We start from the raw sequence: 24,445 nt of genomic DNA on the forward strand, positions 1-24,445 counted from the left end.
CACCGCAAATTGCCGTAGTTTCGTTGAGACATTGCTGTCCACCATTACGAATTTCAGATATCATTATTCCATGGTCTTATGTGAAGCGATGTCTAGCTATTTGGCACACACAGCGATGCAACAATTATCTACCTCACAAATTCTCTCTCTCTCTCAACACCATAGTCCCTCGAAATTCCAAGCCCAGGCGCATATAGATAGGGGGCCTTTGACGGGGGCAAATCATTCGAGGATCTTCAGGTATTGAGTTTGCTATGTAATTCGCAGTATTACTATCGACGTATAATTGGCTATTCATTGTTACCCCTATGCTAGCTACAACTCGATATACTTCCCCTGTCCAAGGATAATTTCTGCGTAGTGTGGTTTAAAACCTGATCGTCGTTCCGGGACAGTCTCCACGTAATCTCCAGCTCCTTCGGTCCTACCTGGCATGGCCACACGTAACAACAGCGACGCACGCGCCCGACCCACTGAGACGCACCATACGATGCATTTGCTTGAGTACCGAAGCAAGCGAGACTGTCCACGGCACATCCCGTTGTGTAAAACCCAAGCCCACCCTCGAGCCCCGTAATACTTCGAGGTGGCGATGAGGTGGCGGACTCTCTTGGCCCGCTCCACCCCGAAACGTTGATAATGACTATACGTCCCAAGGATGTTATACTATGTAAAAGAACGGGAAATACCGGGACGATCTGAAAGGGTGTACACAGTAAGGAGTTCCACATTGTCCCCTGTATGATTCACGTGAAGCAACAATAGCCAGTGTCGTCGTTGCAAGTGGAGCTGTCATTTTCGGCACTCTACCTTCGGGGCACCCGAGGTTTTTGAGTTACGCGTGGAATCAAAAAGTGGTCAAGCGCCGAAGAACTATGCCTCATTTGCTCACCATCCATTCCAATTTTCTACTTACACGTGACTAAAGTACCTTAGGTGCCCCGAAGATAATAAGGCAGTAGACGCACAACATACCGGAGGATCCTCCGCGAAGCTCGCGGTGCGACTTCGACGCCGTCCGTTCTCTGAAAGAACATGATGAAGCACACCGGAGCGCAGTCCGAAGTATTCTCCGCCTCCATTCTTCCTCCCGAAGCACTACTGTGTACGACATCTGCAAAACATAACAGGGTCTTCCCACTGCCACACGTGGGAAACTTTCCCATCACAATGCGTAATTCCCAGCAAACCTTGTTTCATCCCGTTCGGGCCGCGCACTTGGCCCATACTCTCCCGAGGTTTGGCCCTCTCCACTCCACACATCGGCCCGTCCACGTGCGCGCGACAAAGCGCGAACTTTCTTTCGTCTTCACGTAATACGCAACACTGACGACAAGGGTACGTGCAGCGAGTGGAGTGGAGTTTCACCGGACAGTGCGGGAAGCACCGTATGAGGGATCCACTGTGTCTGAGTGGCGCGACATAACCTCCGATAGGAAGGTAGAAAGGCAAAAAAGCAAGAGATCGACCTTGGAATACTTTTTCGCGTGGTGATGGCTACATGTGGACGTGGGTACGTCTTAAAAAAGCAAAAGCGGGCCTCGATCATGTGAAATAAGATAATAAAACCGCACGTATTACACACCGGGTAAACAAAATGTAAGACTACGACACCATTGTCAGCACCTGGCGGGAGGCTCTTCCAGGTGTTGGTATAAAGTTCCAACCAGCTCGTACTAGAACAAGCGAACCCCACCCGCAACGATAGCGCACTTCATGCGCGCCATGAGTCGTTTCAAACGTTGTTTAGACTTTGACAGGTCAGGAATGGCTACTACAGATCGCAAAACGCCTACAGCAGTTTGGAATACGGGTTGACCGGGGTGTCTTGAGTAAGGTGCGATTCTGCATTGATCGCTGCGAGTAGCTGCATTGAGGATTCGTACTTCGGACATTCCCCTCCTGTTGAAGGTACGGTTTCTCAGCTGCCGAGAATAGCCATTCTCTGTTTAAAAATTTCTGATAGGTCAGGCGTCGTCTGATGTGCTTGTTCGAGGCTCGCCTGCAGACGAGCAGATGAAGACGTCCAAAGCCAAGGGGCCGTCGTGATACAGCCACAGTTATAGTCCACAGAAATGAGGACATTCGTAGAAACACCAAGTAAAAATGGAGTTGGGTAACACCAAGCAATTCAAAAACTCCAATATGCAATCCCAATACTGCGCAAAACTAAAGCGTGGTCCGAACCTGGGATGATCCGCATTAGCCTCAATCAACGGGTGCGTGCTTGAACAGGAAAGATACACTCTCGCCGTTGTGCGTACGCCTGCACGCTTCCGCAAGCTATCAGATGTCAGCGATGGTCCGAGGTAAATCGACCGGTGCTACTTACAGTTGGACTAATATCGATCGTCTCAATGCGATCGCAGAGCTCCTTCTTCTCCTCGTGGGGAACCGTATTGGTAACGACGATCTTCTTTAACTTGCTTCCGTTGAGCGCGTTAATAGCGTTTCCGCTAAGAATACCGTGCGTGACGATAGCAATGACATCCTTAGCACCATGCTGGATGACAACGTCCGCGGCTTTCGCCAGCGTTCCGCAGGTGTCGGCCATATCGTCGACAATAATCGCAGTACGATCGCTAACGTCTCCGACAAGGACCATCTTGGAGACTTCGTTCGGTCGCGCACGTTCCTTGTGGATTAGAGCAAATGGAAGATCAAGGCCGTCTGCTATCGATGTTGCCCTGTCTATACGTTAGCACGCATCAGACTTTGGTACCTCTGAAACGCTAGCAGCCCTTGCTTGGCTTGGCAAACACCAGGCTATGCAGTGGCGAAGATCGCGGCTTTCCGCATGATCTTGAAATTGGGGCTGAAAGCGAGAAAGCGACCGTAGCGTGCAGGAAAAGAGCCGTACCTTTTCGCACCGCCAGCATCCGGACTGACGATGATACACTCCTTGACGTTCAGATTGTCCTTGATCCACCTGAGAGTACTAGGCTCCGCATATAGATTGTCCACCGGAACGTTGAAGAAGCCTTGGATCTGACTAGCGTGCAGATCCATCGTGATGACATGGTTACAGCCGGCCGTTTGCAACATATTCGCCATGAGCTTCGCCGTGATGGGCGCTCGCGACTTGTCCTTCTTATCCTGTCGCGCATATGGAAAGTTGGGTAGCACGGCGGTGATGCGGCGTGCAGAGGCCGTCTTGCATGCATTGATCATGATGAGGAGCTCCATCAGAGCATCGTTGATATCACCCGGAGGCGTCGATTGTATGATGAAGACTGGGCGATCCAATTAGCGCCCGTCTCGGCCAACGTTCTGATATGGAGTCGGAGTATTGCTAATGAAACTTGGGGAAGGTGCGGCTGCACACATACCATCTTCGTCTCTCACGGATTCGCCGATGGTCACAGACGTCTCCTGGTTCGAATATTGGAGTACCAAAATCTTGGTGAGCTCAATTCCAAGTCTGCGAACTCGTCAGCAGTCATATCGAAGGTGCAACAATCCCTGCTCAGTCTCTGTGGCCAGCGGGGTAAACAAGGATAGTTCGAGCTGAAGCGGTGATTCGACAGAGTCCGGCGTGCAATCAAAGCTACCACGGTGGGGGATATGCGGCATTATTCGAGCGCGTTGACTGGTTGAAGCATCCGCTGCGGAGGAGTGTTTGAGGTGCAGCAGCGGGCCTACGTACCTGCTGGCCACAAGATTTGCAAGCTGAGGATGGCTATTGCCGGTCAGCAATTTGATGCTATTGGTGGCCATGGTTGTGTGCGAAGTGTGGTGTATTGACTGCGTTGTTCGTTGTTCACATGGTGAAAGCTGAAAGTATCGTCGGACCCAAAAATTTGGCGGAGGTAGGCGTCCCCGCAATCGCAATCGGAGCTCGGCGGATACTTGTTCCTAGCGCACGGCACCAGCCACAGTGAACGCCACACGGCAGGAGAGCGTGCTGTGAAACAACGTCCCTTGCACCACAGCTGGGCTATCGTATACGTGCCGCTTCGGCGCTCTCCTTGATAAGGTGCAGTGCCCCCTTAGAGCACGTCTTGTCCGTACTGGATTTTGAGCCGCCAGAGGGATCACTGCCGCATCCTTCACTGCTTTGTAAATGATTTGAAGCTTGGAATCCCGCAATGATGATCTCACTTGCCCGTGCCGTTGTGAAGGAGTGCGCCCTGCCAGGATGCCTGTCGGCGAACGCGCCGGGAACACTCCCACGAAACACTCGAGACGGATACTAGCGCCATCGCCAGCCTTCTAGTCGCGCCTATTCCCTCTTCTGCTATTGTGCCGCCATCGTCGTTTCCAGACGTGCCGCTCCATCGCCACAATGGACGCCTTCTGTCAGGCCGTAGACTTGGGCCGCGACAACCTCCGAGGCCGTCGTAGGACTGAAAGTCACCAATCTATTGACGGTGTCTTGCGACGTCTCAACTGCAAGTCATCCTCGGACAGTGCAGCATAATGATGTCGGGCAATGTGCTCACAGAGCGAACCCCGCAGAGTGATGTGCACTTCATCGGAATAATAACAAGCTTGAAGCACGTTCGTTTGCAGTAAACTCACAGATCCCTGCGGGTCCGGACATCTTTGAATTTCTGATACGCTAAAACTGCATGCTACCTACCTCGCCAGGCTGCAAAGTGGAAGCTTCTGAAACGGCGCCATGGCCAAGTTGTACTCCTGTCTTCGCCAAAGAAAAATCCCGTAAGCCCCTCTGACTCCTGAGCAGACGCATGTAGTGAAATGTTTCGAAGTGAATGCTGCTCGCGGGTATCCGGTGCAATAATACAAAAGCAAACAACGCTTAGCGCAGGGTAAACCGTGGGTTGAGTAAGGAAACGACAAAGAATGTAAAGGCTTCAAACGCGGAATGAGGTGCGACCGTGATAGATACATGGGAGAAGAGAATATAAGTCGGCCGTGACGACATACCACTATGCGAAAAGAAAGGAAGAAATTAATGCTGGTAAATATGACTAGCCGTCAAGGATTAGAGGCGTGAAGTAATGCCGTGAGATTCGTGTTCGTTGAGATTTTGGGAACGCGCGGATATTCAGGTCGTAAAGCGTCTCAGGCTCAGTAAGCTTGTTCGCACATTTTGCCGATGGCATGCTCGATATCGGAGAAAAGATTGAGGACATGACCGTCCGCGTAGATTTTGATCGACTCGACCTCTTTGCGCTCGTTGCGCAAGGGACTTTCCACTTTGACCGGACTCCTCGGTGGCGTCGTTTCAGAGCTGTCGTGTAGTGCAGCCGGGTTTAGGACTAGGGCTGCAGCCACGTGCTCCAGAAGCTTTTGACGAAGCCGCAATCGTCGATTCTCTGCTTGCTCTAGCTTGAGAATGAACTCATCGATGGAAACATCTAGCTCAGCCAGTGCCTCCTCCTGCTTGAGCAACGACTCGCGCGAGAAGATGACCGTGTTTCCTCTCTTGAGATAGGAGATCATGCGACTGTGTAATTTTTGGCGACCTGCACGCAAAGACTTGTAGGTCTTGCGCAGGTAATCACAACGCTCATCAAGAGCTCTCAGCTCCTATGAAACAGGGTTAGCAATGCATATCGATGTGTTCAGACAGATGAGCGCGTACCCTGGACATGGAAGCAACGTCACGCTTGTTCATGACTTCGAACTTCTCGGCTTGTGCGGATGCCTGCTTGTACAAAGTCTCCTTCTCCGCATCGTGCATGCGACGTGAAGCGTCGGCGACTCGCATACCCTTGGGCAGTTGCCAGTTATCGGGTGCAGGCTCGTCGTTTGCCTCTGAGGTCGTACGGCTTCGTGACCTCTTACTAGCTCTTCGGACAGGTCGACCACGGTCCATTACCGACGACTCGGATAGGTTCCTGTTGTGCGAGCTGTGCGCGGCGATGGGGTCGCGCCTTTCGATCTTGGGTGATGCTCGATGGTCCAAGGCGCTGGATGGAGAAGCAGCACTGAATGGGTTCGAGATTGCTGATAGAGGCGTAGGCAGTGGGCCGTTCACGTTGGGTGATCGTCGGTTCTCGAGGGCACTCATGGGGGTCATGCCGGCGGAAGTGGCTGTAGCAGGGGTTGTGAGTTGCGATCGACTCGACTTCGTGTTGAGCTTGAGGGGGCTGGGTGAACCCTTGCGTTCTGTTGCTGGTGACTTGGGAGGAACCTGCGGAGGAAATTCCACATCCTCCTGGATAACATCTGTATCTACCTTCAAAGCCGGCTTCGAGGTGATGCCTGGACTGAGGATGGGTGACAGTGGCTTTCCGTAAGTGGCGGGTGCGTCCAAGCGGTTAGGCTGTTCCGGTGTGGAAAGAGCGAAGGATGGCTGCTCTTCCAGTGCTGGGGAAGGTCCCGTGACGCAAGACATCAGGGCATCGCCGAACGGGCCAGCTCGCCAGTTTGTACCTGGAGCGCTGCTGGATCTTTCATGGCCGAAGACCTCTGTTGATGCCTTGCGTAGGGGTGGTCGTCCCGGGATGGTGGCTGTTTCGTGTCAACACAGAAGGCAAGCGGCAACTGGCAGGGTCGTCCTTACGCGAGTCTATAGGCATTTCCTGGACGGTTGTCATAGTACTGCCCAGCTCGGGCACGCTGACCTTTCGTCTTCTAGCTAGAGAACCGCTTCGCTGCCAAAAGGGGACAGTTTCTTGGGATACAACGGTGTCGCTGAGCGACGAAGAAGAGCGGGCAACGGACAAAGCAGAAAGCTTGTCAGATGCAAAGATGGGCCGTGACTGGACGGCTGGGCTTTTGGAGGGCCAGAGCTGATATCTGGACGAGGTGCTGCTCTGTGATTGTGGGCTAACAAGGGACGGGCTCTTTTCCAGCAGAGGAGCAGAGTCCGCCGAGTTGGGGTCGGCCTGAAGGTTCCTCAGTGACTTTGAGCGACGAGGCAGATGGTAATTCATTGGCAAGGAAGCAGTGATTCTGGAGGGCACTTACGGGCGACAGGAAGGAGGTTTCCATGGTTATATAAACGGGCGAGGATGGACCGGCAGCAGGTCGCATGCAATTGGCAATGTGTGTCATGGCGGATGTTTGAAGTGGCCGTGGGCCAGTTCTTAGGAGCAAGGTAGGTGAGACTCGGAGGCGGGCATGTCAAACATAAGAGACCCTGCAGTGGGGTCGTGTAAATAGGCAGGGCTTTGGGTTCAGTGTGGCTCGCTCAAACTACGATTGCTACCTGCACGAGCGAGGAGCTCCCTGGTGGGCAGAGGTACCAATGGCGAGCGAGCGTCGCCTAGGCTCTCGGGGCCGTGTCCAAAGATTGACGCGCTTGGGGTGAAACACGGGCCTGACTGCCCACGTCTGGCGATTCGTGGGGAACCTGCAGGCACCGCAGGGAGCAGAGTGCCGCGATGCACCGTGGTTGCAGCATGCCCTGTCTATAATTGGACCTGGTATGGAGACGGGCAGCCGGCGAGGCAACGGGCGCGCGCGCTGGGGACGGCCGTCCAGAGGCTGCATCTGCGGAGCAGCCCCAGTGCGACGAGGTGCACATGACGGGCGGACGCAAACCTGCCCTCTGACCGGCGCTGGCAGGTCTGAGGGGCGCTGGAGATAGACAGTAGGGCCATGGGCAGCGCGACCATGGGCGGCGGCGCGAACCCGCAAAGGGTGCAGAGGCCGCTCGCACGGGGAGGGCGGCATCGTGGCTGACGAGATGAAGGTTCAGGCTCGGGTTCAGGCAGACGTCGCAGGCGTCGAGCCGCTCAACGGCGCATCCAGACGCTCACGACGCTGGTGCCGGCGTTCGCATCCTCTCACGGGCGGCGGACAGGCGGCTGCTGGACGTGTTGCGCCCGTGGCAGGCTGGCAGCCCGGCGGGAGGCTGGTCCATGTCGCCCACGCGAGCCTCGGGGCCCTGCCCAATCAGCGCCGCCTCGCCTGGGGACGGGACGGACTCGCAGGGGCCCGGTGGCGGCCAAACAGCAGAAGTTTCTAGGGGACAAGACTGCTGTTTCTAGTCCTGCTCGTGGCATGCATCGTCACCCGCTGCCGTGGTACCTTTGGCGCAATACACAGTAGTGTCTAGTCTCGTCGTCTACCTGTGTCGCAATAGTGCCGTCGGCCGTGGCGCCCTGCTCCTCGCCGTGCCCTCGCTTGCACACACCTGAGGCACCATCGCAATCTCCTCGCCTCGACCGTTGCTCTGCGCCTGCCCGTCGACCACTTCTTATGACCACGATGCCACACATTAAGACCGGGGTTCGAGCCTTCGCAAACCTACAGAAACGGCACCTAGCGCCCGAAGCGTCTAGTGCCGCTGAGCAGCCTCAATCTCCAGCAACCTTTGTCACACGCGCGAACCACGGCGCCACCTTTCCAATTTAAAAAAGACACTGGACCCGCCGCCGCCCGGCTTCGCTGTCACGGCATGGCATCGAACAAGACTCGCCAAGCTTCACTCCTCGTCCGCTGGTTCACCTCGACCCGTCTGGGCGTGCCCCGACTCCGCTTCATCGCCTTGCTCCATTTGGTGCCATCCTTTACGTGAGAGACCTGCAGCCTTGGTTGCCCATGCAGCTAACGTTATCTCCATCACACTGCACTTGTTTGCCGTGGCCAACGGTCCGCCGATCGACCCTCCCGTTGCGCTCTGGGGAGCGCCCTTTCGTTCAGCACCACGTGCAGACTGCCACCGTGCGAACAGAACGTCTCACCATGTGGCTGACCATTTATTTTGGGGACGCCATGGTCAGAGCACATTTCCTTCCAAGCGAGCTTGTGGCCCTTGCTACCCCGGACCGACCAGAAGATGCCATTGATAACCCGCTGCCCGCTCTCCACCGAAACTTGTCTCTGGCGTTTTGGTCTCTGCTCACTTGAGATACGTCGTACATCCCAATACCCCCAGTTCTTTTGCTCGGATTGTCGGCAGCCAGCCCGGTGACGATGCAAGTTCAACATCCATCGCACGCCAAGCCTGCGATATGACAAGCTTTCGATAAACACAGCTGCGGTTCTGGGCTCGTGCACAGACTACTGGTAACTGATTCACGCCGCAAGGTTAATCACGCACGATCGGCATTCTACATGCTTCAATGAACTTGTTGCCGGCATACCGATGCTCTTATCATCACTTCTCACATGGTCGTCGTCCACCATCTCAATTTCGAAGCGTCGATATAATATTGACGTGTGAAAAGCAATCTCAGTCTCCGTTGAGCGTTGCATGCATACATCACACTGTGCATCTGCGGCAGGGATCCTTCGTGGCTGGCACTGATACGGAACATACCCCACAAAAAAACGTACGTTTTTCATCGGTCTCACGTACGGGTAAAGGATGTGACGAGCGCTCCAGCGGTGCATTTAGAAACACATGCCCACTAACAATTCTTTTCTCCTCCACCAGATCTGCTGGCTAGGAACAGATTCGGCGTCGCTCGCAGCTTTCGAGTCAGTCTCTGCTCACATGCATTCCTTTCGGAGATTCGCTTCATGCCGTCTTCGCCATAATGCATCATGATTTTCAGGAACGCTCCTCGCGAACCGTCCCGGCGAGGGTGCTGCGAAAGCCACCCGGATCCTCACCTTGGCGTTTGGGCCTGTCCGAGCCAGGGTACGATGAGCTTCGGATACTCTCCCCGATCATTCCCAGCCCTTCCATTAAGGACTACATATCCAGCTGTGGGATTGCTTGACATGTCACGTACTCAATCTGCTCCTGCATGCATCCGCACCCAATTACTGTCCATCAAAGAAAGTGATGAATGCAGCAGGCTACTGGCACGAACAATGCGTTGCAATAGAGGATTCCTTCACGGCCGTGATCGCAAAGAAGAAAAACCATATTTGTCACATAGCATCAGTGCACCCGCTTGTTGAATTCATAGAGCGCATTTGGTCACATCTAAGCGAGCTCCTTCACTTTCACTCATACAATGTCAGCGCCCATTTGCGGACGGAAACATCTGGTCGGGCGGACTAGAACGGTTAAAGATCCTGAAAGTCAAACTGAATGTCGAGTATAATATCGCTGTTAAGCATCCGTCATTCATCTTAACTACTCGACCAGGCCGACCCTGTCTGTCATATTCTCCCCCACCTTGCGAAACACGAAACGAGACGACGCCTGGTCCTTGGCAGCAGAAACCTGTGATGGTCACGTTACTTGAAGCTTCCTGCTACTATCAAGCTACCTTCATCAGTCACTTCAAGTTTGATGGGTCAGACATTGGTCGCTTCATACGGCTCGTGGCGATGGGCAAGATTTTCGCTCTCACGCCATCTGCCGTCACTGTCTCAATGCACGCGACTGAAGTCTTGCCACCGTCATGGTATAGGAAGGATGCATAGATTGACACGATCAACACCGTCTGTAACTGCGGCTGCATTCATGCTGCTAACGTGAATGTACAGATCTGCGTTGTAACGCCACTTGTCTACGCGTCTTGGAAAATGGTAGATGAGTGCTGCAGCATGAGGCGATATCTGCCCTACGTTCGTTGCAACAATGTTTTCTCTGTTACTGGACGGATCATGGTGGTTTCCACCGCTACACATAGTGCGCTGTGCTATAACTCGTCACTGTCTTCAGAAGTGTGCCCTTCCTCAGCCTGAACACATGTTGCAGCAGAGTCCCTGATCCCGAACACCTTTCTTTCCAGCAAATCTATCCATTGCTCTCTTCAAGTCAATCGCTGTAACATGTTTAAGGCACGCTCATGACAGCCGCTGCACGAAGTCGCAGTCTCTCTCATCAGCCGAACCTTGATCGGTGAGCAGGCGGCGACCCGTGCCGCCTTACACAGCATCGACCGTCAGCACCTTGTTTGGACCCTCGGTGACCCCGAGAAATCCCCTTCTTCTCATTTTTCTTACTTCCCTTGTTGTCGTACATACAACGCCGTCGCATTTCTCTTCAACCTCGCGCTTTTGATTCGTTACCAGTTTGGGACCATGATCCCCTCCCCTTGACGACCTTATGCGTCCGATTTAACAGATCAGCCGTGGACCCTTAAAGGCCAGAGCCTACGAATCGGCAGCGCAGTGCATTACTGCTATCGATAAGCTCGTGTAGACGTACAGCGACTTCCAACACTGTCCGCCCGAGGATAGTCCAACCAAGCTTTGCACACCAAAAGCATTTGAGTCTGATTCAAGAATGGCATCTCCAGCCACCACCTTCGTCCCGGCATATCCGCGTCCCTACCACAACTGGACACAGTACGGCTAAAAGCCTACCACACCTCACTCACCGCTCATACGCATCTGCAATGCTCGTCTGCGTCTAGCCTCGAAAACCTCAACCCGGCCGCGGGAGGCGAGAGTGGATACATGTCGCAATCCCGCTGGTTGTACCACGCAGCCTAAACAATTCTCCGGCGCAGCGTCGTCCGTGTCGCAAACCGCATCGCGGTTTCTACTGCATCTGCTATGCTGCGGCTCTTGTACATGCCGGCCGCACATGACCTTCCTACATTGCAGCGCAGCGCAGTGCAGTAGCACCATCTGCAACGGCCGAGCCTGAATCTACATACCTTACGAACCTGATATGGACTGGAATGTGGAGACGGCGTGGCCCTGCAGCAACGCAAGTCTGCCGACTATTGACCAGCCATCCCGGGTAGGTGGAAACCAAACGCATGTCTGGTCGACCTACGCATATATGTTACATGAGGTATGCTTTCTGCAGCGAGGATTCCCCGCAAAGATGCACGGAGAGGATAGGCTGGGTGTAATATGGTGATCTGGGTAATAACGGCGACCAAAAATCCGGTCGACACCACAGATGCTTAATGGAGCTGAGTTAATTTTCCCGGTGGTGTAGTTGGGAATGCGGGGTGCGCTTGCACTGGGTGCTGGCACTGGGCGAGAGGCGAACACGAGGTTGTCAACCCTTGGAAAAAAAACGCGGTATGGCTCTCTAAACGCAACTAAGGTAAGGGGTGCAGTAGTCCCTCTCTTCACGCCTTGATAAGCCGCGGTCAGATAGCCATGCTCGTCTCACTGCTACCCTGGTGGCGTCCTTTTGAGACTATGTTGGGGAGCACGACCGGGGTGTATACTACATGTGTACAAGTAGATTTGGGTTTTCTAACCGTGCAACTGGTACATTTATAGTACAAACGTATGATACATACAGTGGTCTACAACTCTAGAAGAACGTCTTCGCTCGGTACCGCCCTTTTCGGTGACCCCACCATCCAGAAGGAGTACGAGCTCCGCTTCGCAACCTTCGCACCTACCGGACATGGCGGCGTGTAGCGAAACCATGCACACTAGATGGCGCAGGAGTCGGTGCGAAACGAAAAGGTGCGTCTGGATTTGGAAAATCATTTCGTCTTCGCGTGCTTTTAGGTTTGAGATGGGTAAGTCTTTTACCGCAGCTCCACGCCCAGTTTGTCGACGAGCTCCCCACGGAAGCGCTCATGCAGCTCGTTGGCCTCCTCGTTGGTGAGCGTGCGCTCCAGGTGGCGGTAGTTGACGCGGTAGCACACGCTACGGCGCCCGGTTTTGGGATGCACGAATTCATCCGTCAGGCGGACGTCCTCGACGACGTCGCCGCAGACCTCGCGCGCGATCTCCATGACGTCGTTTTCGTGGAATCCAGATGTAGATGTGGATGCGCTTGGGGCGGCGCCGCCGCCAGCGCTGCTCGACGTGCGCAGCCAGAAGGACACGTCCTTGAAGCAGGCGGGGTACTTGCTGAAGGGGACGAACCGCTGGGGCGGCTCGGCCGCCTTGAATTGCGACAGGAAGCGGGTGTCCTGGCTCCAGAACAGGCGGATGTCTGGGATGCCGTACAGCAACATGGCGATGCGCTCGAGACCGAGGCCAAACGCCCAGCCCACACGGTGCGAGACGCCCGCGTTGTTTAGGATGGACTGCTGCACGATGCCGGACCCAAGCACCTCGAGCCAGTCGCCCTGCCAGAAGACCTCGAGCTCCCAGGACGGCGAGGTGAAAGGGAAGTAGGCTTCCACCCAGCGGACCTTCAGGGGCTCTTCTGCAGAGCCTGCATCTGTGGAGGCGGACCTCGCTGCATTGAATATTGCGACGACGACGTCCTCGAGGGAGCGTTTGAGATGCGCGGCTATGGCCTCTGTTTCGTCGGCGGAGTGGCCGTCCTGCAGCGGGTTGCGTTCAGGATGGATGGTAAGATTCGGGTCAGAGACTTCGACGGTGTGTTTAGGGATTTTCTCCACGTTCTCCCAGATGACTTGGGCGAGCGTCTTGCCCTGCTTCTCGGCGAGCCGCCGATCCCACGTCCGCGCGCCCTCCATCTGGTGGAACACAGGGTAGTGACTACGATCGATAGCATCCCTCCTGTACACGTCCGCGCTGATCAGGAATCCATCTGCTTCATCTTTCCGAAAGGTATCGGCCTGGTGCGCGGAGGTGTGTGTCCGGAGCACCGTCTTCTCATTCAGGTAATACGTGTCTGTCCTAGAGCGGCCTACATGGTCCGGGGGAAAGCCCAAAGAATCAAAGTTCTGGTGGGTAGTGACGATGGGGAAGAGTGAGTTGTGTGTTTTGTAGCCTGGAAAGCGGGATTCGATGAGTTGGCGGGTGATGGTCAGGGGATGGTCGGGTTGGGTGTGGAGGCGGCGGGGAATGGCGGAGAGGATTGTCGAGGGAGTGTTCATCCATGAGTCGGTTGAGTAGGTTTTTCCTTCGACGGTGATTTCCTTCTGAGAAGTGCCTGGACATACTTAATAAACAATAGAAATACGGAAACGTGCAGATAGCAGTAGGCTGAAAGAACAAGGTAGAGATTGGACTTCAGTAGATATTGACGTGAGGACAGGGAAAAGTCTATGCTCAGGTAGAGGTTTGCATAGGAACATCATCAAATCTGGAAGAAAGAATACCGACAATCGATACTGCAAGGTATTGCTCTTGGGGATGTAATCGAGGAAGGAAAAGTCACATGACATGCATGTCCTTACCTGAAGAATTACATCTCACTTGACACGACCGCACCCACGGCGACCAATGTGACCTCACTGCCCCTATCCTAGCTCTTGCTCCCAATTGACGGCATAACGCCGTGGACAATGGTGGTATCCGCATGTTTGATGGATATCCAGGGCTATCGTACAATGGCGTCTCCTTCCCGACGCGTCTCCAGAAACGCACGCGACGCCAAGCTTTCGGGGCCAAAATCTGAGCCGATCTCAAGCTCCGATTTTCCAATGACGTCCCACCGTCTCGTAAGCTACCATCCAAGGTTCCTATTCCCGCCATAACCCCCCGCGCCTCTATTAGAAGCCTTTGGCAGCGCGCAAAGCGAATTGGCAGGCTACATGCAGCTTCAGTGTAGAACGAAAAGGGCAAGGGAATTATGCCGGCTCTTGAGAAGCAGGTGAGCGCGGAGGAAGTGCGGAAGAGTCAGGATGTGAAGAAGAAGCCGATTCACTATCCGTTTTGGTTTGGAGGGAGTGCGAGTTGCTTTTCGGCGTGTTTCACGCATCCGCTAGATTTAGGTGAGCTTCGATTTCTCATTCGGTGTAGAACCGCAACTGACAATTCGGCAGTGAAGGTAGATCTGCGTGTATACTAGCATCCTGATTATGCGCTCACGCTGCTGCAGGTCAGATTACAGATGCAAGGAACCCAAGGCCCGCGGCTGAACATGCTGCAAATGTTCGGCCATGTCGCAAAGACAGACGGCATCATGGGCTTGTATCGAGGAGTATGCGTCCGCCTTCGTATATCCTGCCCTCAGCTAACAGTCGCATAGCTATCAGCCGCGCAACTCCGCCAGTTGACCTACAGCATGACACGCTTCGGCGTCTACGAAGCCCTCAAAGACCGCTTCACGACCGCCGAGACCAAGCCCTCCTTCCTCACCCTCGTAGCTATGGCGTCCGTCTCCGGCTTCCTAGGCGGCATCGCCGGAAACCCAGGCGACATCCTCAACGTCCGTATGCAGCACGACGCCGCGCTGCCTCCCGAGCAGCGTCGTAAATACAAGCACGTTTTCGACGGACTCATACGCACCGCGCGGGAAGAAGGCGTAGGCAGGCTCTGGCGCGGCGTGTGGCCCAACTCTTCGCGCGCTGTGCTGATGACGGTCGGACAGCTGGCCTCTTACGATGTGTTCAAGCGCATGCTACTAGAGAAGACGCCGTTACAGGACAATCTCACGACGCACTTTAGCGCGAGTTTCCTTGCGGGTTTCGTCGCGACGACGATATGTTCGCCTGTCGACGTTATCAAGACCAAAGTCATGGGGTCAACGGAGCACAAAAGCATCATGAAGATCGTAACAGATACTACGCGTACCGAGGGTTTGCGCTGGATGTTCAAGGGCTGGGTGCCTAGCTTCATCCGCATGGGCCCGCATACCATTCTCACCTTTGTGTTTTTAGAGCAGCACAAGAAGGTTTATCGGCAGCTTAAGGGATTAGATTGAGTCAATAGATGTGAGGATGGAAGATGGAGTACATACAAGCGGTTTGCATAGTGCCGCTTTTTCCAGGTCAGCTCTACTGTTATTGTGATACCTATTGCATGTCGGCGTGTACATTGTCATATAGAGAAGACTAGACGCACTGGCAGGGGCCCAAGCTAGTGTTTAGAAATCATTTACATTCTTCAAATGCCAAAAAGTGGTTCCAAGTCATGGTGTTTGTGCCCGCTCGTCTCATCATGCGACAGAGAGGCTTGTATGGGATCGAAACAACGAATAAAGCACAGATCGCATTTGATATTAGTCCGTTGAGAAAGACGTGGAGCCTGCAATAAAGGAGATAGAATTGCGTATCATGATGTGGTAGACTGCGAGTATTTTTATACCAACAAATACCTAGAACGAACATCAAAAATGCCTTGATACACATCTCTACCTTAGCATGAATTGAATTGCAAACGCCCTACCCATTCTCGTAACTCTAGATAACAGGGAACAATCTTGCACAGTACGTAGGTGGAAAGGAGCCTCAAGGACAGTGTACTTTGAAATCGCAAGGATAAATGCGTACCTACAAGAGTTGAGAAACTTAACCATGCTCTGCAACATGACGCGTACCACAACTTGTTCAACTCGTTCCGTCATAGCCTGAATCATGAACACGATAACGGTGCTGAGATGCCAGAAATATGCCATCCGCACCTGAGTAACGAACGACACGTGTAACAAATCCACACTATCGAAAGCAAATATTCCCCACCAAACACCAGTAAAGATGAACGGCAGGTCGTAACAACATTCCCATACGATGTGGATAATTTCGCCTTACTGTGCCGTCAAAGGTAAGTATCGTGTCCGTCTCTGCTACTATTGGGAAACAGCTAGGTAGGACCAAGGGCGTCATACAGACCCGAAATTTGAAATAGACCCAAGCTTTAATCGACCTACCACCGTAACGGGGTTTTCCACAAGGAGTCACAGGTGTACCTCTGGATGGAGTCGCCGACCGTAAGAGCGAAAGCTCTCAAGCGATCGCTCTACAAGATGGTCGTGTCATCGCACTCAACTGTCTCTTGTGAGTTGTCCCATTATACTTGTGTAGACTACATATTGTACATATCCTTTGGTTCACATGTAATTCATACGATACTGTTACACTGTTGTAAGTCTTTAATTGTTTGCTCTCCTTCAACTTGGCCTGTCCCTGAAGGAGGGCCATTTAAGTATCTGTGGGTGCTGCGCAGGGATGTGCGCAGGTTCGGGCTCGGTAGCAGAAGTGTCTTTCGTCGTCTTAGGGGTTGATTCTTGGGTTGCATCCAAAGTCTTAGATTCACGGAGAATGATGTTGGATGTTTGTAGCGATTTGGAGGCGTCGTCGCGCTTGGGAGAGATCAGGCCGTCTGCTTGGGGCACACCACCGTCTTGGTCTGTGGCTGAGACGGTTTTACCGCCCTTCACGTCAGTCCAGTTCTTTCTTCTCGTCCCAGCGCCTCCGTCCCTCTGCCCACCAAGACCCTCAAGCGCCTTCTCCCAGCTCTTATCCTTCGTTTTCTCCCAGTCTTTACCTCCTATATCCCTCTCTTGCAGCAACTTCCTCCTCCATTTCCCCATGACGACCGGCCTCGCCCGCCTAGTCAACGCGTTCAACTCGCTATCCCTCCACCTCTCCCACCTCCCCTTCTTCCTCTGCCTCCGGTCAATTTTCTTTTCCGCTTCTCGCAATGACTTTATCTCATCCCACTGACTAAATGTCTTCGCCCAGTGACGCCACTGCTCACCTTTTTGGCGGTCTGGGGTGACCGTGCGCGGAGGCCGGGGTATATGTTTGAGGGATGAAGTCAGGATACTGATGTGTGAAGCGATGGCGGAGAGGTGGTGGGAGATGGTTGAGGGCGTGCGCGTGGAGGATTTGATGCCGAGTGAGGAAGGGGAGGGGTAGAGGGTGGTGAAGTGGCTGAGGGAGGTACGGAGGGTGGAGAGTTCACGGAGCAGGTGGGTTGTGTCGCGTGTCGGGGAGGGGGTGATCAGTTGAAGATCTGGTTTTATGGATGGCGATGGTGGTTGCGGGGGGTCCTTTGATTGGCCGGTCAGGGTGGAAGAGAATTCGGTGGTCGTGTTGAGTCCTCCCTTGTAGAAGCGTTCGATCAGGCTTGCTGGTGACTCAGATGAGCGGGAATCACTGACGAATGCCAGGCCGCGGGCGTGCCGCGTGATATCAGACTCCGGCACCGTGTCTTCTTTTGCGTCTTGGGATGATTTGGTCCAGAACGCCTTGCCCTCGAAAAGCCGTTGCGCGGTTGTGGACACACTCGCCACCCACTTCGGCGGTTTCGTTTCGGTATTATAGTCGAGTTTGACATGAGCTCTTCCGCTTGGATGTGCAATGGTGACAGTACCAGGCATGACCTCTTCAGGCGCAAGCAGCTGCTCAACAATAGTGCCCGGCATTCGCGCCGCCACTGCGGTTGTGAGAGCTCCTGTCAACGGTATAGCCGAATGTGGTTCGTTATCAGAGATAAAGCGAACTATGATGTCCATTTGCGAGGGTTTCAAAGTCGCACCCGACACGGTGTCATGCTGGGAGCTCTGCGATACGATGGCAATCTTTGGGATGGTGCGTGGAACCGCCTGCTTGGAGTGTGCAATGCCCATGTCTACCGCAGCAGCCCTACGAATGTTCTCGAAGAGATCCAATTTGTCTCCTTGCGCTTTAAGCTCGTGCGGCAAGATGGTGCCTGGTACACCGATGGTGTCTGCGCGGACGAATACGACTGGCACTGCGCCGTCCACGCAGGTGACTTTAAATCCTTCAATAACGTCGACACGATTTCCTGTAGGAAAGGTTTTGCCAGTGGTACTGCGAAGAGGATCCTGGAAAGCCAGACTGATCTTAGATCCTTTCCCATTAACACCATCGACAACATAGCTGCCCGTCACAGCAGCTTGACCTCCAATGACAGCAAAGGTGCACTGGACCAGCTGCATTGTATTCGTGTTTCGTATGGTGATGGTAACATCACCATCTTTTATCGCGTAGACATCGGAGGGGAGCAGCCGTGCATTGTATGCGTATGGGCCGACGGCACTAAGCATATTCCCGCAGTTGCCTTCTACGTCGAGGTGTCCATACTTAGTATCCATACTCACAAAGGTGTAGTCTATATGAGGGTTCGTCGTTTCATCTTCCTTCGTCGTGAGGTACGGTTCAACCAAACAGATCTTGCCCAAGCTCGCTGTGTTTTTGACGAGGCGGTGCAATTGCTTTCCGTATGCCTCTCCCAGTCCAACAGTTCCCAGAACCTGTCGAAATAGGCCTTTCCATGTTGCGTGATTGCTAGGTAGGTCCTGCGGTTGTAGGATGACGGCGCGCGAAGTGCCGCCGCGATAGTATGCTGCGCGGAGCGCCGTCTGTTCCGGTGCTGCGGTGGTCCTGGGCGAAGGCTTCGTCGATGGAATGCGCCAGACGGTCTTTTTCAGGCGCAATTGGCGTGGAATCGTCGGTCTCATAACGCTCCAGCCATCGAATCAATGCTTGCATGCATCTCAATGAAATGTCGGAACGCAAGCCGAGGACCGGTGGACCCTGTCACTTGTCGGCCCGCACGTTCCAACCATCTCAGAACTTTTCCTGAGCTCCCCATCTAACACTCGCAACACCCACATCATCTAAGCTTTCCATCGCGCCTTCGCCCTTCTTGCTCCGCATATCACACATTCCTCAACATGCTCCAAAGAACGCTCTTCCGCGCCTCAAGACAGGCAGCCCACCCCGTCCGGCGCATACAACCCGCCTTTGCCCCCATCTCACGAGCAGCGCCCGCCATACGGTGGTACTCTGATGCCGCGCCCGCAGAGGCAAAGAAGGAGGGCGAAGCTGCAGAAGCGAAAGTAGACCCCTCAGCGCAAATGAAGGAGCAGCTGGAGAAGAAGGATAAGGAGATTGTTGATCTCAAGGTACATCTCCACCCCCAGCAATCTCCAATCTCCCGACATACTGATGGACGACGATAGGATAAATACCTCCGCTCTGTCGCCGACTACCGCAACCTTCAAGAGCGCACGAAGCGCGAAATCCAATCCGCCAAAGACTTTGCGCTCCAGAAATTCGCGCGCGACCTCGTCGAGTCCGTCGATAACCTCGATCGGGCACTCACAACCGTCGAACCCTCCAAGTTGACCTCCCCAGACGCAAATTCCGATCTTGTACAATTACACGACGGCCTCAAGATGACGGACAGTATCCTGATCTCGACGCTCAAGAAGCACGGCTTGGAGAGGTTTGATCCGAGCGAGCAGAATGAGAAGTTCAACCCCAATCTACACGAGGCGGTGTTCCAGACGCCGATGCCGGATAAGGAGGATGGCGTTTGCTTTCACACGCAGCAGAAGGGGTTCCTCCTCAATGGCCGCGTGTTGAGGGCTGCCAAGGTCGGCGTTGTCAAGAACTCATAGACTCACCATCGCTACATCGTAGATGGATCCTAGAGAGCTGACATTGATTGTTCGCTATTTGTACGAGTATTTAAATCTGGGAAGGCTCATATGGTTGGACGCACGGCGTTGCGTTGCGTTGTTCACGCGCTACTTCTCGACATGTGTAAATATTCCTCTCTCCGCACATTTTTGGGAAAAGCATCGTGGCAAGGATCGCCACTTGTATTAGCATTGTAATATTCCAGAGGGAAGGATAGGGGTGCCTTGCAATGGCATATAGATGGTATCAATTGCAAATGTGCCTCTCAATCTGGGCTTTGAACTTTTGCTCACGTAGTTTTGCTCTTTTCGACTTCCATGCGACGAATTGAGCTTCCGGTGCCGTAAACATAAACGCCTTCCCATGCTGTGTTGTACAAAAGCTCTCTTTCTGATAGACGAAAGTCATGACGGATGCGCTTGAGAGGAAATTGCATCGTCGCATCGTCTATAAACCCTTGACCTGCATCTACCACCCAGGCGCTCCGCCATATGGTGTAGCGCCGTAAGGAGTAGTACCTCCAGCGTAAGCATTGCCGCCGCCATATCCTGGCGTCGTATAACCGCCATCATTGCCGTAACCATCGTTACCAAAACCACCGTCCATGGCCGGACTTTGCGCTCCGTCGAGGCCGGCGTTGGCTTCGTCAACGCCAGTAAGCTCCTTGATTACGGAAGCCAACTTCTGCTGCAGCACCTTGATACCGTTGTTAACGATGGCGTCGGGTGAGAGGCCGCCTACAGTTTCTACATCAAAGAAGAAACGCTCTGGGACGGCATCGTAGTTGAACGGTTCGTCTGTCTTCTCGGGACCGCCGTCAAGGTCGATACGCACTTCGTCTGCAGGCCTATACACGTCAAGTCAGCATGTCATCTCCAGATCCTTTGTATGGGAAGTCCAACATACCACTCCTTCTTCGGGTCATCGCCCTCATACCACAGATCCAGGTGGTGTAGCTTGTTGGCAGGGTCGTACTCGAACCCTATTGCCGCGCTCGGTGCCCACTTCGCATGTTCCTTCGCGATGCCCTTCTTCGCTATACACCGCATATCAATTGCCTGCCCCTTCCTTAGCTTGACGATACAGCTTCCCAGCCCATCCGCGTCCGTGATCACCGGCTGTCCCAGCTTATCGCTCGGCGGCATACTCTCAATGACCAGGTCCCGCGCATAGACCTTCATGACATCATTCCCCGTGCACTTCGCCTTCAGCCTCAGCGTTACCGAACAGTTGTCACATCGAGAGTCCTCGCAGTCACAGTCTCGGAAGTCCACCAACTTATCTACGTCCTCTGCAATCAGCGGGGTGAGACCCAACCGGTGGGCTATGAACTCGTCGGCGAGCACGGAGGTATTGTCGATAACTTCTACGGTGTCGATCGCGAGTGTGGGCACCTCGGCGAGCATAACGCGCCGCAGCGAGTTTGCGGTCTCGAGGTTCCAGTCGCGAACGATGAAGTAAGCGCGCTTGTCATTTGCCTGAGAGGCGTCAGTGCCGTGCCAATACTCGTCACGGGGATAAAGAAGAAGACAGGACGCACTTCCAGCATACGGCACGTAGGCTCCTTTGGGCCAAAGTCGTCGATATCCATATTGAAGCGTGCGGATACTGGTCGAGCGAGGCTCTGGGCGGGTTGTCTCTGTTGGCGCAGCAGGCGGAGGGTCGAGGCGCTGGGAGAGGTAGACAAGAGAGGCGGAGTGCGTAAGGTGAGTGGATGCGCTTAGGTAGAACGCTCTTACCTGAGATTCTTTGATGTTGAGGCGCACGGGCGCACGGGCGCACGTGGAGAGCGGCGAGGTTGCGTACGGATTGGGTCTTAGCGTACTGGACTGAGCCACAGCAAGCGCCACACTTCTTGTCACCACCGCTCCACCCTCACGTGAGTGGTATGTGAAAGGGGGAGGCTATGTGGGAGTGTGTCACTTACCGAACACGTAGACAGTCCTCGCACATGAGTAGGGCTATATCCGGTATACATTAAGCGGCGAGAAAATTTGCCAACACAGTATGATTGTAGGCGCAGTATGATACGGCAGTGAAAAGTGGATAGCTTGCGTACATAGTACTGCACCATCATCAGAATGTTGTGATCCCAAGCTGTTCTGTATTCGTTTTTCGCCGGGCTTCCGTACACATCCACAGGTATTCCGAAGCCACTCTATGGACACCCCCGGGGCCGTTCGTATAGCAGATGACAGACAGCCTAAGATTTGACGATTTGGTTTAGTCGTCTCTCGACTAAGTCTTCGTGTAAACAGGTGTCCGGACAGCAGCGAAGAATGATGAGAAGATTCACATATCGAGGGATCTTTCCGGTGCTCTAGATGACACGGTTACCAAGTGTCTAGAAGTCATCGTGTCGAACCGCCCATCGATATGAGTAGACATCGTAAGAAAGAGTCCAACGTAACAGGTACTAGAGTAAATCTGGTGCAATCAGATGCTTTTCTTACGCCGTGCATACCCTAAAAAGAAATCTGAGATGTCTTTGGTGGGTTCTGAAACCGTCAACAAGGGCCACGGAAGATGTGCATTGTAGTACATGCATCGGTAAAGATTTTGCCGGGACAGGAACCGTGCCGTGTTTGTCAAGGCAGACTGAATGGTGGCTTCAAATCAAGATGCACGGGCAAAGATGCCATAAGGAAAGTTATAATCTTGACCATCGTTGTGGGGTGACTAGCGACGTGATGTGCTGTGCAGATGATCGCTACTTTCCTTCCCTTGATTCGTGCACGACTATGCTGTACTCTGGTCCGCAGTGTGAGTGCCGTAGAAGACCCATACGCCGCCCTATAGCTGTTGACTGCCAACATGATGGGCGCCTAGACCGTCTGCTACATCCCCAACAGAACGCCTATTCAGTGTCGCGGAATGCAATGTCCAAGAGAAGAGAGGTGAGGGGTGATGAATCAGCCTTGCATTACTAGGACATGCTTTCGCGAAACCGCTTTCTTGTCCGATCTTGGGCGCTTGGTGGTCTACGTACTGAATTGAGCGAGCGGACCTCTCGGGTAGCGCAGGTACGCAAAGTAGAAGTACGTGTGTTCGTTGCTGAGGAGTTGTCCTTTCCGAGGCTGAGTTCGGCAAAGCGGTCGTGACTGCTTGCGGCATCAGTCAGCCAGACAGGCTCTCTCGTGGCCGCAGCGAAATCATCAGGTCGAGCATGATTCACTGACGACAGCCGCGCGGTCCGCCGAGCCCCGGTAGGTTCTGTTGGAAAATCACAATGGGGGCAGTGCAGGGCCGAGAATGTGGTGGAAGAGACAAGGAGGTCGGCGGGGCAAACGTCACCCTTGGCGAGCTGCTCCGCCTCTATGGCCAGACGCTTGCGGCAAGAGCGACAGCGGCTTGCATACTTAAGACATACAACAACCTGAACTCCTCTGCAAAATCCAGAGAACCAGCAATATTCCGACACTGCTACTGAGCATTCCGTAGTACTGCGACTTTACTAAGGACATGGCTACCAGCATACCATCACCGCAGCGGTCGCGCACTTCCTCACGATCCAAATCGCCACTTTCGCTGGACCTTTCAGATCTGCCACCACTGGTGCAACCGTCTCCGCCTTCGAACACACTCATAATCACAGTGAGTGCAGTTGCTCCGCTCAGTCTGAGCATCAAACTAATCCACTACACAGAACCTTGTTGAGCCCGAGATCTTCCACCCTTCAAACCTCGTCCAAATACGCCAAACCATCAATAACTACGCACCTATCCACACCTGGGCACCTCTCAAATCCTTCAAGCGCGTCGTCGTTTCTTTCTTCGATGTTGAATCCGCAATCACGATCCGGCAAAAGGTGGACGGCGAGCAGATTATGGGCTGCCGTGTACGGGCGTACTTTGGCTTGAACACACCGCTAAACCCAAGCGACCAACATTTGCCCCTTCCGAAGTCCGACAAGCTGTTCTTCATATCGCCACCACCATCGCCTCCTATGGGCTGGGAAATGCGCAACGAGGATGCGCCCAATCAAATAGTGCATGCGGAGGATCTGGCGGAGGCTTTGGCGAAGCTACATGCGGACCACCGGGAGCTTCCTACACCAACGGACGATGAGTTTAGCCCTAGTGCTAAGAGACGGAGGACCGGCAGCTCCGCGATAATTTACCATCCTGATGACCATGGCGACAGCCCGAACCTTCCGGCCATTGCTGTCGAAGACACGACTGCGAGTCCGACGATCATGACACCAGATGCGATGGAGGGCATAGAAGGCCCGATCTCCATCCAGAAGGCCCAAGGGAAGTTCGTCTCGACGTCGAGACCTCCTGTGGAGTTGATGCACTGATTTACTTATCTCTCTTCTGATTCTGTATTATATCCAAGAAAAAACCGCGGTGGCAATTGGGCACGGATGGCGTTGCTAGGGTGTTTCTCATACAGGGTGATTCCCAGGTTCAGTGGCTTTTCTACACGTCTTACAGGGAGGCATTCGGGTAGATGAATATGGGTACGCGCAGGCTTCTCGTAATATCACAGCTAAATACGTTGAACTCAGCATGGTTTACCACATGTGACAAGCAATCTCGCCTTTGAACACTTCCTTGTGTGAACAGGTTCACGTGTTTGGCATCGTCCCGAGATCCCTGATATTGAATGATAAGTTTCGTGCGATACGCTTTGCTGCTCGCAATATGCTAAGGGCTTTGTTAAGG

The 24,445-nt window shown here is 53.7% G+C and overlaps 8 protein-coding genes across 8 annotated transcripts; 3 read left to right on the forward strand and 5 right to left on the reverse strand.

The window, feature by feature from the left end:
* Positions 1-2,208: 2,208 nt before the first annotated feature.
* PRS4 (ribose phosphate diphosphokinase subunit prs4) lies at positions 2,209-3,717 on the reverse strand (the record flags this gene model as incomplete). Its single annotated transcript, XM_056212944.1, has 5 exons — positions 2,209-2,283; positions 2,333-2,687; positions 2,861-3,233; positions 3,330-3,421; positions 3,647-3,717. 5 exons carry the CDS (start codon positions 3,715-3,717, stop codon positions 2,209-2,211), a joined length of 966 nt encoding a protein of 321 aa, XP_056073252.1.
* A 1,317-nt stretch (positions 3,718-5,034) lies between these two features.
* Positions 5,035-6,848, reverse strand: N0V89_004155 (uncharacterized protein; the record flags this gene model as incomplete). The annotated part of the gene is made up of 3 exons (XM_056212945.1): positions 5,035-5,496; positions 5,552-6,423; positions 6,476-6,848. 3 exons carry the CDS (start codon positions 6,846-6,848, stop codon positions 5,035-5,037), a joined length of 1,707 nt encoding a protein of 568 aa, XP_056073253.1.
* A 5,418-nt stretch (positions 6,849-12,266) lies between these two features.
* MSF1 (phenylalanyl-tRNA synthetase alpha subunit, mitochondrial) lies at positions 12,267-13,535 on the reverse strand (the record flags this gene model as incomplete). The annotated part of the gene is made up of 1 exon (XM_056212946.1): positions 12,267-13,535. One exon carries the CDS (start codon positions 13,533-13,535, stop codon positions 12,267-12,269), a length of 1,269 nt encoding a protein of 422 aa, XP_056073254.1.
* A 1,031-nt stretch (positions 13,536-14,566) lies between these two features.
* Positions 14,567-15,307, forward strand: DIC1 (Mitochondrial dicarboxylate transporter; the record flags this gene model as incomplete). Its single annotated transcript, XM_056212947.1, has 2 exons — positions 14,567-14,574; positions 14,668-15,307. 2 exons carry the CDS (start codon positions 14,567-14,569, stop codon positions 15,305-15,307), a joined length of 648 nt encoding a protein of 215 aa, XP_056073255.1.
* A 1,185-nt stretch (positions 15,308-16,492) lies between these two features.
* N0V89_004158 (uncharacterized protein) lies at positions 16,493-18,811 on the reverse strand (the record flags this gene model as incomplete). Its single annotated transcript, XM_056212948.1, has 1 exon — positions 16,493-18,811. One exon carries the CDS (start codon positions 18,809-18,811, stop codon positions 16,493-16,495), a length of 2,319 nt encoding a protein of 772 aa, XP_056073256.1.
* A 216-nt stretch (positions 18,812-19,027) lies between these two features.
* On the forward strand, positions 19,028-19,756 carry mge1 (GrpE, mitochondrial; the record flags this gene model as incomplete). Its single annotated transcript, XM_056212949.1, has 2 exons — positions 19,028-19,258; positions 19,316-19,756. The coding sequence occupies 2 exons, from the start codon at positions 19,028-19,030 to the stop codon at positions 19,754-19,756; spliced, it is 672 nt and encodes a 223-aa protein (XP_056073257.1).
* Positions 19,757-20,246: 490 nt separating this feature from the next.
* rpb3 (RNA polymerase II subunit 3) lies at positions 20,247-21,369 on the reverse strand (the record flags this gene model as incomplete). The annotated part of the gene is made up of 3 exons (XM_056212950.1): positions 20,247-20,625; positions 20,685-21,256; positions 21,319-21,369. 3 exons carry the CDS (start codon positions 21,367-21,369, stop codon positions 20,247-20,249), a joined length of 1,002 nt encoding a protein of 333 aa, XP_056073258.1.
* Positions 21,370-23,240: 1,871 nt separating this feature from the next.
* Positions 23,241-24,078, forward strand: N0V89_004161 (uncharacterized protein; the record flags this gene model as incomplete). The annotated part of the gene is made up of 2 exons (XM_056212951.1): positions 23,241-23,372; positions 23,425-24,078. 2 exons carry the CDS (start codon positions 23,241-23,243, stop codon positions 24,076-24,078), a joined length of 786 nt encoding a protein of 261 aa, XP_056073259.1.
* Positions 24,079-24,445: the final 367 nt, after the last annotated feature.

Source organism: Didymosphaeria variabile (genome assembly GCF_027946475.1).
Source record: "Didymosphaeria variabile strain IMI 356815 chromosome Unknown scaffold_3, whole genome shotgun sequence".
Classification (NCBI taxonomy): Eukaryota; Fungi; Ascomycota; class Dothideomycetes; order Pleosporales; family Didymosphaeriaceae; genus Didymosphaeria; species Didymosphaeria variabile.